This window comes from Fukomys damarensis, unplaced genomic scaffold, assembly GCF_012274545.1.
Source record: "Fukomys damarensis isolate Sample0158 unplaced genomic scaffold, DMR_v1.0_HiC HiC_scaffold_9, whole genome shotgun sequence".
Lineage (NCBI taxonomy): Eukaryota > Metazoa > Chordata > Mammalia > Rodentia > Bathyergidae > Fukomys > Fukomys damarensis.
Genome location: NW_022900921.1, coordinates 7,619,846 through 7,635,092, shown reverse-complemented (window position 1 = coordinate 7,635,092; position 15,247 = coordinate 7,619,846). Strand labels below are relative to the sequence as shown.

Below are 15,247 nucleotides of genomic sequence, written 5' to 3'. Positions count from 1 at the left end.
GGGAGGGAGGGAAGGAGAGAGAGATACTATTTTTGACAGAAACCGCTTCTTAGAAGAAAGCAACATACAATTTGTATATCAGCAGGAGAAAGCAGCGCTTTGGTGGGCAAATCACAGCCGCACGGCGCTGTTCTCGCCTAGGTAAAGGCCATTCATTTCCTGTGCTGTTCATCTCTCCATCCAAGCTCACCACCTCCTGCTCACCGCCTTCCTGCCACCCGCTCTGTCTCTAATGTGTTGCTTTGCCTTTTACGAGCTTCTCAGCCAGGCATGATAAAAATGGAGCTCTAATGGGAGTAAACGCATGTTTGTCTCCGTGATTTCACTAGGATTCTGCAAAATAAATCTGCACCGTGCAGTTCCAGCCTCTCTCGTGCCTCCAGAGAGCGCAGGGGCTGTGAGAGCCGCCGCGTGTCCTATGTCCCCGGGTGTTTTCTGTGGACGCGTTAAGGGGGCCACTGTAGAAGATGCAAGGTCCGCGAGGGGCGCCTCCTCGCACCAAGGCAGAGTGCGGAAAGAAGGAGGGTTCAGGGTCAGCGTTAGTGCCTCAGCTCTTAGAATCTGGGCGCTATTATCACCCCGAATCTGTTTCCTCACCTATGGAAGGGAAACGATAAGATGTAAACCCCAAGGTGAGGCGAGATGACTGCCTGAACGTCACAGAGCACTGCATGCACTGCCTAGCGCACAGCAGGTGTGGGAGGGGCGCGAGTGTCCCCCTTGCCAACTGCGCACACTTATGTCAGAGTCTGCAATGATCCGCTTTTCACTGTTGAAAGAAAGTAACAATGTATGGAGTTTTAGAGAGCCTAAAAATCTTTTAGGGGTACTTTTCGCCCCATCTATTATGAATGATACACATCAGATGTGTTGTTTTTGAGTTTTAGGTACAGGGCAAGCCCTTTAACTTATGGCCTGGCCCCGATCCCAGAGTGCTGGATCCTTGTGCCCCCAAAGTACAGATGAAACAGAAGGCAGATGAGGATTCCCTGGGGAATTCAGGTAGTGCACACAGTGAAGCCGCTTTCCTTTGAGAAATTTCCATTTTCTTGTTGCCCTATGGGCTTGGCGCGTCTAAGTGTCAGCATATTTGTGTGTCCGTATGTGTTGGGAGATGGATGTTCAGTGGATGAGTGATGTTTGTCTTCTGAGTAATCATTTCTTCAGACTTCCCTTCCTCCTTCCTTATGTCCTTGAGAAGGCATTCTTTTTTTGGGGGGTGGATACCAGGGATTGAACTCAGGACCTTGTGCTTACAAGGCAGGCTTGGTGCCCCTGAACTAAATCCCTGGCGCAAGAGGGCATTCTTCCTTAGGGGTTGAGGAGAAATCATGGAATCAGGCTGTCTGCATTGAAACATCCTGCTCAGGTCATCTTGGGCAGGTTCTTCAGTCTTTCTATGCCTCAGTTTCCCAAATTGTGTGAAGATGGAAACAGAATTACCTTCAGTGTTGCTGGGGATAAGATAACGCATATCATGTTGTGCAGAAGTGGCTGGAATGGCCAATGCTCCATACGTATCAACGCTAAAGCGTATCACCAATGCTGCTAAATGCTACATCAAGCCCTTCCTATGCCTGTCTAGACATTTGCTCTCGTTCCCTAGGAAGCTTGCTTTCTCAGCTCTCTAATCCATCCTGAGGGTCCTGGACTGAGGAAGCTTCTGTACTAATCCTGCTCTCCTCTGGCAAACCTCCAGTTTCTATTCAAACACACGCACACGCACACACACACACACACACGCACACATGCGCACACATGCACACACACGCACACGGCTTTCTTTCTCTGCCTTCCTCCCTTTCTTCATCCCTCCCTCCCAACCTCCCTTCCCTTTTTCTCTCTCTCTCTTGTACCCCTGCATCCCCTCTCTCTCTTCCGCTCTTCTGAGGATGCAGGCAAACCCAGCCTCTCTGCTCAGAGAGCTTTGTCTCTGATCAGGCCTGACCTGGGTCGCAGAGTTCATGGGGTTACCATGACAACGAGCATCCCTGGCTACTCATCAGGAGGCAAGGACCAATTGAAAGGGCCTGTCATTTCCCTGGGACACACTGTATTTATCTGCAGCAGCAGGCCCTGCACCAGTACTACACAGAGAGGTTGTTACTTGTGAGGGTTGGTGGGGGGGAAGAAATATTAGCGTTTTAATTTTTTTAGCATATTCTCTGTGGGGGAGGACCACAGATTGTTCCCAGAGAGAGAGGGAAACGTTTTATTTCTAATGCAGCCAGTGTGTGTGTGGCGGGGGCAGTGAAGGGTGAGGGTAGGGCTTATGTGCATTTTTGATGAACACTGTTGGAAAAAATGAGTTGCTAGACTCCAGAGTGGCTTTTTGGTAGATCTGATGGGAGGAGAGGGGTGGAAAATAAACATGAACGACTTTCTACCGTGACAGGCAATTTATGCCCTTTTAGCAAATCAACAAAGGAACTGCACAGACTTATTCCAATTTCACAGCTAAGAAAAGAGAGGCTTATAAAGTTACAGTGCCCTGCAGGAGGAGATGCTGCTGCTGGTACAAAAATGGACCTCCTGCCTCCGCTGGGGTCCTTGGCCTCCAAGGACTGTGGTTTGACACTTCGTCCCTTCCCGGGACCTCCCAGCCTACTCCTTTTCCTTCTCCTTTGGGGCCTCCTGTTCTCCTTTCTCATGCCACTTGCCAGTCTTTCCACCCTACATGGTTTCAGGCCTCTTTCTCAGTGTAGCAGAGAAGCATGGCACGGGATGGGGAGGTTGTTCAAATTGCAAGTTGCTGCAGCCCCCCGTGAACCCGTATAATCAGAGTACTACAGAAAATCTCAGGACAAGTGGGGATATGGGGATGTCCGAAGCCAGCTTCTCTGGGTAATTCTGACAGGCAGTGAAACTGGGGGATAATTCTTTAGAACAATAGATTCAACAGTGTACAGAATGGAACTTGCTTGATTTGTTTCCCAATTATTTTCTGGGTCAGTGTGATTCTCACAAATAGCAGATTTCTTGACAACCTTCCGTAGCACTCGGATAAGCACTAGGCAAAGAAAGGGTGTTCAGAGAAGCTCCGCAGGGCCTGAGAATACAATTACATTTTATGGTCCCAGTGTGTGCGTGCGTGCGTGCGTATGAAGGCAACTCAGAAACTTTCAACCTCTGAAAATGAGAAATGTCACCACAAAAGCTTGTATTATCTCTTCCCGAGTCACAGCCTTAACCTCTGCCCTTTCTTTAGCCAGATGCCAATATAAATAGTTCTTGGTAGATGTTGTCAAGCATGGGGCTGTGTGAAGGGAGAAAATCTGTCCACTGGGAGTCCCAGTGAGATGAAAATGCAGAGCAATCCTGAGCTTCTGTTAGAAACAACAAGAAACCCAGATACAAGTGAGGCAAAATCCATGCAGCAGGAAGTGGGAAGTCAGACTGGCACCCTCTGTCATTCCCACTGATGTGCCCCGAATCCTCTACCCCTCCTCCCAGCCACCTTCCATAACCTTCCAGGCATTGCAGGGCTAAAATCGGGAGGGCTACGATAATTCTGTGTGGGAAGCAGGTCCCAAACCTTCCCTTTATCCATCGTAGACCTCATCAGGTCACACCTGGTCAGCTCTTAGGCGAAAGCTTACAAGACCCAGAAATCTTACACAACAGACTTCTTTCCCGAACTTCCCAGTTTTAAAGTGACGGTGACAAACGCAGAAGCTCTGGCTTCAGCTGCCTGTTCTCATTCTCTGGTAATCTGTGTCCATGTTCAGTACCTCCTACAACTGTAACAGCCGTTGAAATGATCCTCTGCCTGTGACCCTCCTCTATGATTCACGTTGTAAACCACTGCTGTGGTTCAGTTTTGGAAGCCTGTCTGATCATGGGCCCTCCCTGTCAGTGGCCTTCAGTGGCCTCCGATGACATCCAGCAAAAACTGCAGAGGAATTTGAGACCCTTCCCTGTCTGACCCCACCTAATTTCTCCTATTTACTAATACATTCTCCAGTTTGTGTGGACCCTCCGTTGTTCCCTTGTTTACCATCTACATTTGCCCGCTGTTTTCCACTTCCCTACTGCTCGGCCCTCGCAGTTCTTCAAGGCCTATGTCAAATGTTACCTCTGCCATGAAAACAGCAAATCCTCCCATGAAAACACCGACCTTCCTTTGCAGTGTTTCTGGCTCTTTTAAGGCATTGATAAAATGAAAGTTCTGTAGATAGTTCTGCTGGTGAGCTGTCGTTAATTATGTATCATTTAGTGTCTGGTATTGCGTCAAAGCACTTTCACTACCACACTGCAGCACTGTGCACAGGGCTTTGTGTGGGGAAGGCATTCAGCACATATCTGTGAATCTGAATGAAGTGGGCCCAGACCTTCCTGAGTACCCACTGTCTGCTCCTGTCACCTTGGCCCATACGTCTGGCATGGAAAGACACGTGACAAAAGACAAACATGATGTGATTGTGGAGACCAGGGAGACGCCATGTAACCACAGTCAGAGTTAAAGACCAGACTTTGACCAATGTCCTGATTAGGGTATTACTCTTAGCAAATCCATTAAACTTCTGGTAGACGGTTTATGAAGGAGAATTATTAGCTGAGATTTTAAGCGAACCCAATCTACTGTGAATTCTACCACACATGCCTACTTAGGAAATTTGAACACATCATCTCTAACTGAAAGCAATATTCATCATCATAAAGAAAAAAGACTTGTTTATACCTGCAGATACATTTAGTTGGCAACGAAAGGGCCAATTGATCATAATTAGTGGCTTTACCAATTGCCTTTCCCTAGTGACCGGCATTGGCAGTGTAGGTCTTTATCCACAACCTAAGGGCTTCTGAAACATAACTCAGCCCCTCACCCAACCCCAAACATGCAGTAACAGCCAACAAACAGCATCTGTTTCAAAGAAACACCACCTGTCCAAATGGAAAAATCAAGCTTCCAACCACCTTGCTCCATTGGAATATTTGTTCCCAGTGCATAAGACAGAAAAAACCACTCTGTCACTAACACAGCCTTTTAGTGTTCTGTGGGGACTGCGGCCTGGCTTCTGCCAAGTAGATCCGACAAGTTTAGAAGGAACATTTGGATCTTCGATGCCAGTCTTCTGAGGCAGAGCCAGGTGATCTGCTTTGTAAGAACTGGAGCTTGCTCAGGAGAGGATGGGAGGAAGGGATGTCCTGCGGGTGTGGAATGTTCTAGCACTGCAGAGCGCAAGCCGTAGGCCAGCACTACCAGAAAGGTCCATTTTGATGCAAGCACAGGTATTAAACCTGGAGAACATCTACCTGTAAGGGCTGCACAATCCCAGGCTTTTGTAGAGTAAAAGAAAAGTTTGTAATGGTCCCTGCAGTGCACTGAGAACATTTCTGTAGCAAAACACCTCTAAATAGGTTTTAGCTTTGCGAATGGCTCCACAGTCTTTTAAAAAGTATTTTATATGATTCAAAATAATGTAAAGAGTAAATTGATTTCCTTTGCCAGATCATCATTAGGCAGCTGTCAGCCCATTTTCAATGGGTCCAGAGGAAACATAGGCTGCTCTTTATTCTTCCTCCTCACTTTCTAGCTCTGCCATGCAGAATGGTTTTCTAGGTCAACTCATTGCAAGCAGATGTCTGGAGCAGGCACATGAGTCGGTGGCATTTGCTTTGCCAGGACTTTTTGGTATTTGACCACATCTTGCTGAAGGACAATTTGAGGGAGAGGTGAGAGAGATGCCCAGAAGGCGTGTGTGTGTGTGTGTGTGTGTGTATGTGTGTGTGTAATATGACCAATCTTTGATTGGTTTCACAGTACCGCTGCACTCTCAGAGGGTCTTTCTCAAGCCAGGCACTCGATATCATCTTAGCATGGACATTATTAGTCTTCTCACTTTTTGGTCAGGAGTTGGCCGGGCCCCATGGCCATCGCCAAATTTGCCACTGGGAAGAACAGAGCCTGGTGAGAGGGCTGGAAATATGGAGCCATCATTTGGGGTTCTTGACTTGTAGATCAGCCATCAGTGATCTGAGACATGTTCCTATCCATTTCTCTCTCCCTTTCTCTGGCTCTCTCTTGCTCAAATTCAGAAATGTAAGCAAACAGGTTTGTCTTTTATGGGGTTGGATTTTCCCCCAACATTTAATACAGAAAGGATCTCTGAGCATGGGAAATCCAGAAAAACTGTGTTACAGCAGTGGTGCTTGGTGCCTTCAAGTGGTGTCCACTTTTGCAGTTTGCCTTCAGAGTGGTAATGGATATTCTGGGTTCCAAAAGTATTCTTTTCATTCCACAGCTTATGGTTATTAATTTGGCCCATGTGAATTGGTGCAGAGAATCTGACCTACATCGTCTCTTGCCTTTAACTGTGCTGCCAGTCACAAGTCCCGCACAACTTTAGAGTAGTTAGAGCTGTGAGCTCTGGAATTAGATGGTTTGGAGTTGAAATCTGGATTCAGCTCAGTAGCTGTCTTGGTCTGGTCACAAAATTTAAATCTGCCCTGGAGTTTGCTCATCTGCAGAGTGGGGGTGATATGGAGATGCCGTAAGGATTACGCACACACCACCTTGTATGGTGGGACTCAGTGATCCTTACCACTCATTAATGGCTTTTACTACTAAGTGCAGATAACCTTTGATCTTAGGCTCATATCATTCAAATTTCCAGTAGTTTTTGAATTGTCCCGCATTCTCGCCCCTGGGTGTGGCTTGGGGTGGCAGAAATGGACCAACCCCTTCACCTCTCAGTGTCTTGTTTTCTTAATTTTACCAAATATTCAGACCAAATGACATCCCTGACCCATAAAACCTCCCATAAATTATAATACCGCAGGGTCGTTGATGTTTTGAACCTACGAGACCTTATCTGTACTTTCAGACCTTTGGAGGGTGATGTTCTGTAAGTTTCTGAGATGAAAATCTCCTCTTCAACACACGCAATTATCTAGATCTCCTTTAAATCTTGCCCAAACGTGCACAAAAAGTATTTAAAGTTCTCCCAGGCAAAAATAATTGATAAATACCAGGCCGTTAGATTTCCTCTCATGAGGTCATAACACGTATGCCTATATTCTACATTATCTTTATTTTTTTTAACTTTCAGGCAGTTACTTAAAATTCTTCAATGCATTTTCATTGCTCTTTGATAAGGACAAAATTCCTTCACACAATCTTTTTCTATCTTATCCTCCAGTCTCAGCTTTACTTGTCCTCTACCTTGTTACCTGTGTCCTGGGAGCATTTAGTTTCTTTTTGCTATTCATTAACTGTGCTGTGATTTCTTGCCACACAGGCCTCATGCATGCTGTTTTCTCTTTTTTTTCCCATAGTCTCACTTCACCTGTTGGCCCATTAATGAGCATCCTCAGCTTTGAAAGAAAGCACCCTTGAAGATGCCTCTAATAGGCCAGACCCGAGCTGTACAATAGACCGAGTTGGACCGCTTATATCTTAGTGTATTTGAGATCTCACTTTTATTGTTTTGCAGTTTCATTTGGATCAGCTATTGATTTTCACCTGCTTATTTATGTATTTTTTTGTAGTACCGGGGATCGAACTCAGGTCCTTGTGCTTGCGAGGCAGGCCACAGAATCGCTGAGCTAAATCCCTGGCCCTTCACCTGTTTATCTTGATGGAGACTCAATTCCCAAGTCTGAAGGTTGTTTGTTGTTTTTTGCCAGTTCTAGAAAATTCCTTTAGAATACTGCCTCTACTCCACTCTCTCTCCTTGAAACTCATGGAAAATTGATTTGTTTTCTATTTCATGTTTCAACTTCATTATATTTTTCTATTTTTTATCTCTCTGCATGATATTCTGAAGAACTGTCTGTTTTTTCCTCAGTGTGCTAATTACCTTCATTTTGCTGTTTAACCCTTCCATTAAGATTCTGTTATCAGTGAATACATTTTATTTCTGTAAATTCTAATTCAAGCATTATCAAATATAGCTGATCTTCAATGATGTAATTTTCTTTTAAAATGTCTGGTTACTTTTATGTTTTTAATTGTCCTACTTGAGCATGTAAAGTGTCACCTAATTCATAACTTCTCCCTGGTTATGGCAGTCCCAGATCAATTAGCTTATGTTTTTCACTCTGGTTTTCGTTTCTGCTTCTCTTCTGACCCTACAGATTTCCTAATGTGCATTTAAAAGGCTATCTGTTGTATCCTATCCAGCATATCTAGGTTTTATAGTGAGGATTTTGTCCTGCCATATTGCTGGAAATAGATGTCCTCTAGGGCCCTTTTAGTAGACTGTCTAGCATCTATCAGCATTGTTATAAACATTAGATGATAATCACGTATTTAATGTCCCCACAGTAATGTAGTCCGTGGAGACAGAGCCTATATCTTATTCACACTGCATCCCCAGCTCCTATACCGGCGCCTTAGTCTTGGGACTCCGCGTCACTAAAATGACGAAGTAGAGGCAGAAGTGGCCCTGAATGTCATGTCAAGATGGGTGAGGAGCCCCATCCATCCTTTGAAGCCTTCCTTGATGCTTCTTGCTCTTACTGGAACGCCACCCTCCCTTCAAATGATTCAGTCCTTCTGCAGGTGACAGAACTTCTCACAGATGACTTTGCACTGTACTTTCAGTTACCTTCTTCACAGATCATCGCATTTGAATCCATAAAGACCTTGGACCAGGCATAGCGTGACTATCCTCTCTTTACAGGTTAGGAAACTGAGGATTGGGAGATGAAATCTTACCCTCTGTGAGATAGTCAGTCGGTAATGAATTCCATAATTAAATCTAGGTCATCTGACTCCAGGTCTGTAGTATTCTTTCTCAGCTGCTTGGAATGAATATTAGAGCTTCTTTATGTGAAAGTAAAATGTCCTTTGCTACTTTACTGAACTACCTGTATCTTGCTAAAGACACGAGTGTCTAGGTAAGAATATGTACTGTTATCATTATGGTGCTATTTATTAGGAGCTGTATGGATTTCCACAGCCAGAGTCCCAAGACTCAAACTACTTGATTTTGTTTTTCATTTGGACAATGTGCTTATGTTTCTTTTGAGACAAATAATATTACAAACCATCTCTTGTCAAAAAATCCAGGTTGCCGGAGAACCCTGTTTATAGCCTAGTTGGATGCAGGGATATCTGCTAACAGATGGGGTGTTACAGATCACAGGACAAGAAGCACAAGGCTCACTGCTGTGTAACACACTCAAAGGGTAAGGTGTGGTATGGGGAAGAACACAGGGGCAGTGACAGTCATAGCAAGCTGAGACCCCCGGGTCAATTTCCAACCTCAGGGCTGAAGGTCTCAGGTGGCTGGAATCGTCCAGGCCCACAGATGTTGAAGGAGGACTCACTTGTGAGCTTGCACTGTACATTGGAGCCATGTGGCAGGCAGAGCAGCTTCCTTCCTGAGATGAGGGGAGGAGAAGGAGTAGGAAGGAAGCAAATCTTGGCTACTTACCTCAGGGCGGACCCCTTGGGTGTCGCAATGCCATAGCCTTTGGAATCCAAGTTACCTCCCACTTTCATGGTGTCGCAGGGTTTCCGCTGCTCAATGTATTCATTCATGGTGGACTCTAGGAGGTAGGCATATTTGCCTTTGGATTTCCTCACACGGATCATGCCCTCCTCTGTGGTCCGCACAAAAACGGATGGCTCTGCCGACTTCATGTATGTCCACATCTTCTCAAACACAGCGATTTTAGATCTCTGGTAGAGGGCAGGAACAAATCCAGAATTAAGTGGTGGCTGTGCTTCAGTTGGGGTTGTCATGCACATTAACGAAGAGCTGAGTAGAGCTCGATCACACATTCATGAGCCACATTAGCTCCGGAAGAAACAAATTATGAGTGATTGCAAAATAAGAGGCTCTAATTAGTACCAGTAGGTTCCAAAGTACAAATATCTTGCAGATACAGAATGAGCAGAGGAGCTCAATCTTTTAATTACTTCTGAGTAATTACATTTCTTCTAAGTATGCGGAGAGTTAAGCGACTGGGTACCTGTCTGGTTTTTAAGAACTGTACAGAACCTACTTCTTCTCCAGTAAGGTTACATTGATAGTGTCCATATGAAGGAAAGAGATGAGTTATCAGTGGAATCTGGTTTCATTAACAGAAGACAGCCCTGAAAAGCTTCTGAATCGTGGGTTGCCAAGTTCTAGTCTTTCCAAATTGTAAGCAATTGCTTGCTCTCAGAATGTTAATTGTTGTCTGATAAAGCTAGTAGCTTGGGACCAAATACTGCTCCTTGTTTTCTTTTCAAAAGCCTCCAAATCTAATCAAACAGCTTTCTTCATTTTCTTCTTACTCATCTTAAGCTTTTTTTTCCTTTGGGATTTTGCTTAGACTGTTTGTTCCACTTGATGCAGTGGTTCTTTCCAGCCTCATCCTTCTCTTAGTTTCATAGAATAGACTCGATCCTATGTATGGGGAGAATGGCTCAGCTTCAAACAAACAACAACAGTTTTTAACCTTTAGCAGGCCCCAGCATTACATACAGAGAGCGCAAAACTGCAGGTTCTCTGTTGTAAAGCTTGGGATTCTGGTTCTGGGAACCCATGAGGTCGTCTTGATTGTAATGTGAATCATCTTGTGTGCATGGGTGTCAGATTAACAGAACTCCTTAAGGGTAGCGGATGCCATCTCTTCAGAGGGTCCCTCACAGGGTCTACCTGAGCACCTGGCATATAGTAGGCCCTCGGTCAGGATCCACTGTTCAGGATTACAAATCGATCCTCTCATCTCAAAAGGGCTTCTGAAAAATGCCCTTTCCTGGGGGGTAGATGTATTTCAGGGATACTGGAGTCTACCTTTTTGAAAATGCTTTGTAGATAGCCAGGCATTAAATATATACAAGAGACCATTTTCTTACAAAGGGAATTACTTACTACTAGAGTCATGCAACTATATAACTTAGTACTTAATAGATTATATATGTATTTAATATAAAATTGTTATGCATGCAATATATCCTTTTTCTGTGTGCACGAGGATCAGGTTTATATCCTTGGTATCAATCAGCATCAACCGTCAGTAAGATACCGAAATACCATTGCCACTTGAGCTAACTGATCTGCGAGGATTTTTAGGACAGGACAATTCCTCAGGTTTTGAGGGAAAAATATTGGAAATAATTACAGGAGAAGCACAAGCAAGCATTTGGTACTGTGAGTTTTATTTTTACTTGTTCCTTGTTAGATGAACTAGATCATTTACTTCCCGATATGGTTTACAATTCTGAAATACCTAGATGGGGCTTGTGTTCTCCTTTTATTTTATTTCAAAGGCATGGTTTACTCTATGGAAAAGTTCTTTCTCTTCGAGCCTTAGTTTTCCTATTTGTTTCATGGGGAGTTTTGGCATGATAATCTTTAAATCCCTTGCTAACTTGAAATATCTGATTCTTTACACAAAAGCGCGCCATTCAAGCAACAGTGCGTAAGTGAGAAGGAAGAAAGGAGGAGGAGAGACAGAAAGAGTCTAAAATTAAGAGGGAAAGTACCCAGGTCTGTCATAGCATCTCCAAAGTCTTTAATTTTCTCTCCTGGGAAAGGGCAAAATGTGTAAATTCAGCTGGGATGGGATTTGCTGATGAGCTTCCAGGCATAGAACCAACAAAACGCGCAGCAGGGCAATTGCGAGATGCGATCTGACCTGACAGGATGGACGCAGCAGGGAACCGGGCTGCTGACAGGCAGAGCAGAGGAACCCTCTGGGCGACAGGAGGCTGAAAATTAATATGTCCTTCCCGCCTCACCCGGAGCCCAGAATGTGACGGCTGCAGCTGGCCTCCCCGGCGCTCAGACTATCGGGAAAATCTAATCTCCGCGAACGCACAGGTAGCATGAGTGGCAGGGAAGACTGGTAGCAGACTAGAGGCATTTGTTCTTGGATCTCTCCTATCATCTGTAGCTCCCATGGCCCTTCACACATCTTAATTAAGTGACCCTGACTTGGGCCGGCCAAGGAGCTCTGGGCTGCTATGGGGACGAGAAGCCAGGTTCTTCAGAGACGGGAGGTGGAAGACTCCTCGGGGTGCGCTCCCTTCTGTCTGGCGGGGGTGGAAGGTGACTATCTCCCCACTCACCAGTGTTGTGGTGGCATAAAGGTTCAGAGTCACAGAGACAGAGGGTACGTGAGACCTATCTTAGCGGCGTTCTGCCTCTGTAGGTAAAGAAGTGGAGGCCTAGGGTGTGACCGTGAACTATCCAGGGTCACGTAACTTGCCAGTGGCAAAGCAAGAGTCAAATCCTGGGCTCCTGGTTGCGCACCTTCTGCTGTTCCACTACAGCTAGTTCTGTCCATCATTTTAGATTTTATATCCCATTGGCTGCAGGACCCTGGGTAAATAACATCCTTTCTGAGCCTCCCTGCCCCTCTTCTGCCCATGGTGATAGCAGTACCCGTTGGATAGTGGTTCTGTAGAGGCTACAAGGGTAAAGTGTTAACCCAGTGCTTGGCATGAAGAAGGATTTCTGCAGGTGTTGCATTTACTGTACTACTAGTAACTATGCCCTTTCTTGAAGCTTTTCTTTAGGGAGGGATGCTACATACATGGATTGTTTGACCCTAGTTTCTCTTCCTATATTCGTGTTATACAGCAGGCCTCCATCTCTATAAAAGAATTTTTTGAAACAAAGCCTAAATGTGACCGCACAGTCCCTCTCACCATAGACTCTAGCAACCATGGTTGATCAATCAAAGCCAGCATACAACTCAGAACCTATTCACCACCCACATAGTAGGCTGATTAGGGCCCAGAACTTGGAGGATATGCACTGTTTTGGTTCCCAATTCTTATTGTGTGCTGTGAGTAAGGGGACAGTAATATATCAATTGATGTCCTTATTAACAAAGAACTTTAAAGATCTCATGAAGTTGGGAATGACAGTTTTCTTCTCTGGGACTTGATTTCCCCAGTTATTAACTGAATAGAATTGGCTTGCTCACAGGTCCATCTGGTACCCAGAGCGATATTTTTAGGAACGTTTATTAGTTAATAACACCATCACATTGGAACAGTGTGGTTCAGTGGCTAGAACACTTGGGTTGGAATGAAAATGCTTAGATTTAGTTTCTTCCCATGACACTTGAATTTCCTGAATCTAACTGAATCTCATTTCTCAGCCATAGGTGAACACCGAATCCTTGTGCTGCCAAAGGTCATGGCTAAAACATAAAGGAGACCATGGGCCTGAAAGCATTTCAGGGCTGGACTCAGGCCGTGTGAGTTTTAGAGCTGGCCATATTGTGGAGTGAACTGGGTTGTTCCCTGAATGCATCTGGGGTTGGGGAACAGGACTGGTTTTATTGACAGTTATTGGGTATTCTTCACCCTTTGGTCGCAGGCTAACCACATCACAGAGCTGTGATGAGATTTCCCCACTAATTAGCAGGGTTGAGCTGAAGCAGGTCAGGCCTCTCTTGGAAATGACACGTTCGGACCAGGTGGCGATGCAGGCACCTTTTGGCTCTGGTATATTGAATACAGATGATTGTAGCCATGGACCCTGGGCTCAGTGAGGGCTCAGACGCCGGTCCCTTTCCAGCCTGTCACACAGAATGAAAGCCCATGACCGAGGCACTGTAGGAGCGTGTCCCGCAGTGGGTTACTTGCGGCCTGGGGTCTGCCCTGTGACCTTACGGAGAAGACCCACGCGAGTCTGCTAGAGGCACCCACCCTGCTGGCTGAGGCATTATGGGAACTTGTTCTGCCAGTTCTTCTTGCCACTTACCGGCTGTGTGACCCCAGGCAACTGCCTTTACCTCTCTGAGCTTCATGTACAAAATGAGGAGAGCAATCCTTGACTCACCTCTACTGTGGGTCAAATGAGGAAAACCGTGCCTCCGCAGGACCTAGTGCATAGTGGGTACCGGTCAGTATATCTTAGCAGCATGTGCTGTAGTCCAGCTCCTAGAATGACCATGTCTACTGCCCAGGTTTTTCACTTAAGGATATGTATGTCCACATTGCTCCCTTTGCCGAGAGTTTACTTGTCCTACTCGGGTCTGACCTAGTTTTATGATATCTAGAAATGGTTTCAGGTCAGCCTTGCAGCCCTAATGGTAATGGAGCTGCCATTTGTGCTCTCTGCTTTCCCTGTATTTTAGTTGCTTTATCTCAGGCAGACGCTTGGAGACTGATGTTATTCTGCTCATTTTAAAGGTGAATGGGGATGGCATCAAAAGGCTAAGTGTGCAGAACATGTGACGTCTGGAGCCAGGTTTAGCCCTGGCCGAGCTGAGCCTGTACCCCTGTGTGCTCTCCTGGTCCCCTTCTGTTTGTAGCTCCCGCTGGAAGCGATTCATCGCCTCCCCTCTCCTTCACCTTTTCTCTCTCTCCTGGCACTGATCCAGTTCTTTTTTCCAACATATCATCTTCTTCTTCATCAGGTTAACAAACATTCCCTGACCTCCTGCTGTTGTTGAAGGGAACTCAAAGAGCAAGGCCCCAGCCTTACCCATAAACATCCTAGTTGGCTGCTGACTAGAATGAGGAGTCCCTGGGGGAGGGAGAGGGAGCTGTCTTTGATAGCCTTTGCAGCCCCAGGGAGTTAGCACAGATTAGTATGGGGAAGGGGTCTGAAACAATGCAGGGGCTTCAAAGCAGCTTCAGGGCTCTCTGCCAGAGCACGAAGTCACTGTTAGCCTGGGATTCTAGTCCATCCTGGAGCAGAGGGTTTCTGAGGGGCAACACCGGGTGTGGATCTCAGGGGCAAAATCCTCTCATGAGCTTTTCAAAGATGGAAAGATTGAAAACAGTTGAACACGGTTAAATGTTAAGGAAAGGAGGGAGCAGACCCATACTGATGAAATAGAGAGTCATGGTGTTCTTGTCTGATTGGTGTCTGGGCTTCCTTGAAAGGGGAGGTTCTGCAGTTTCCCTGCCTGTCTATAAGCTCGTGCTCTTTTATGAGAAGGAAGTTTTAGTGGCAGTGGTGGTTCTCTCGTGAAAGCGCCTCAGGATGAGGGAGGGCCTTACCCTGAAGAACTCCTTCGTAGATCCTGCTTCTAGGGTCCCGTAGGCAATTTCTGTCTGCTTTGCTAGGTCCTCTGCACTCTCGATGGGAGACACCATTCTCTCCACAGTCAGGAAGGCAGCCAGATTGGCGGTGTAGGAGGAGATGATGATCAAGGTGAAGAACCACCAAACGCCGCCGACGATGCGTCCGGACAGGGACCTGCGGGCCAAAGGGAAGAGGCATCAGATGCGTGCGCACCAATTGCAGAAGGCCGTGGAAAGGGGCCGAGAGGCAGGTTGAGCTGTCAGAACCTATCGCACACTTCCTTTCTGTCAGCAAGATGTGAAAATTCAAATGTCAGA

The 15,247-nt window shown here is 45.9% G+C and overlaps 1 protein-coding gene across 4 annotated transcripts in view; it reads right to left on the bottom strand.

Moving 5' to 3' along the window:
- Gria1 (glutamate ionotropic receptor AMPA type subunit 1) overlaps window positions 1-15,247 on the bottom strand; it is a 303,361-nt gene that overhangs the window by 35,774 nt on the left and 252,340 nt on the right. For all 4 annotated transcript variants that reach the window (XM_033761584.1, XM_010639694.2, XM_010639693.2 and 1 more), the window contains exons 12-13: window positions 14,906-15,104; window positions 9,384-9,631 (exon numbers count right to left, since the gene is read on the bottom strand). In XM_033761584.1, coding sequence (XP_033617475.1) covers window positions 9,384-9,631; window positions 14,906-15,104 — 447 coding nt within the window. The remainder of the gene's footprint in view (window positions 1-9,383; window positions 9,632-14,905; window positions 15,105-15,247) is intronic.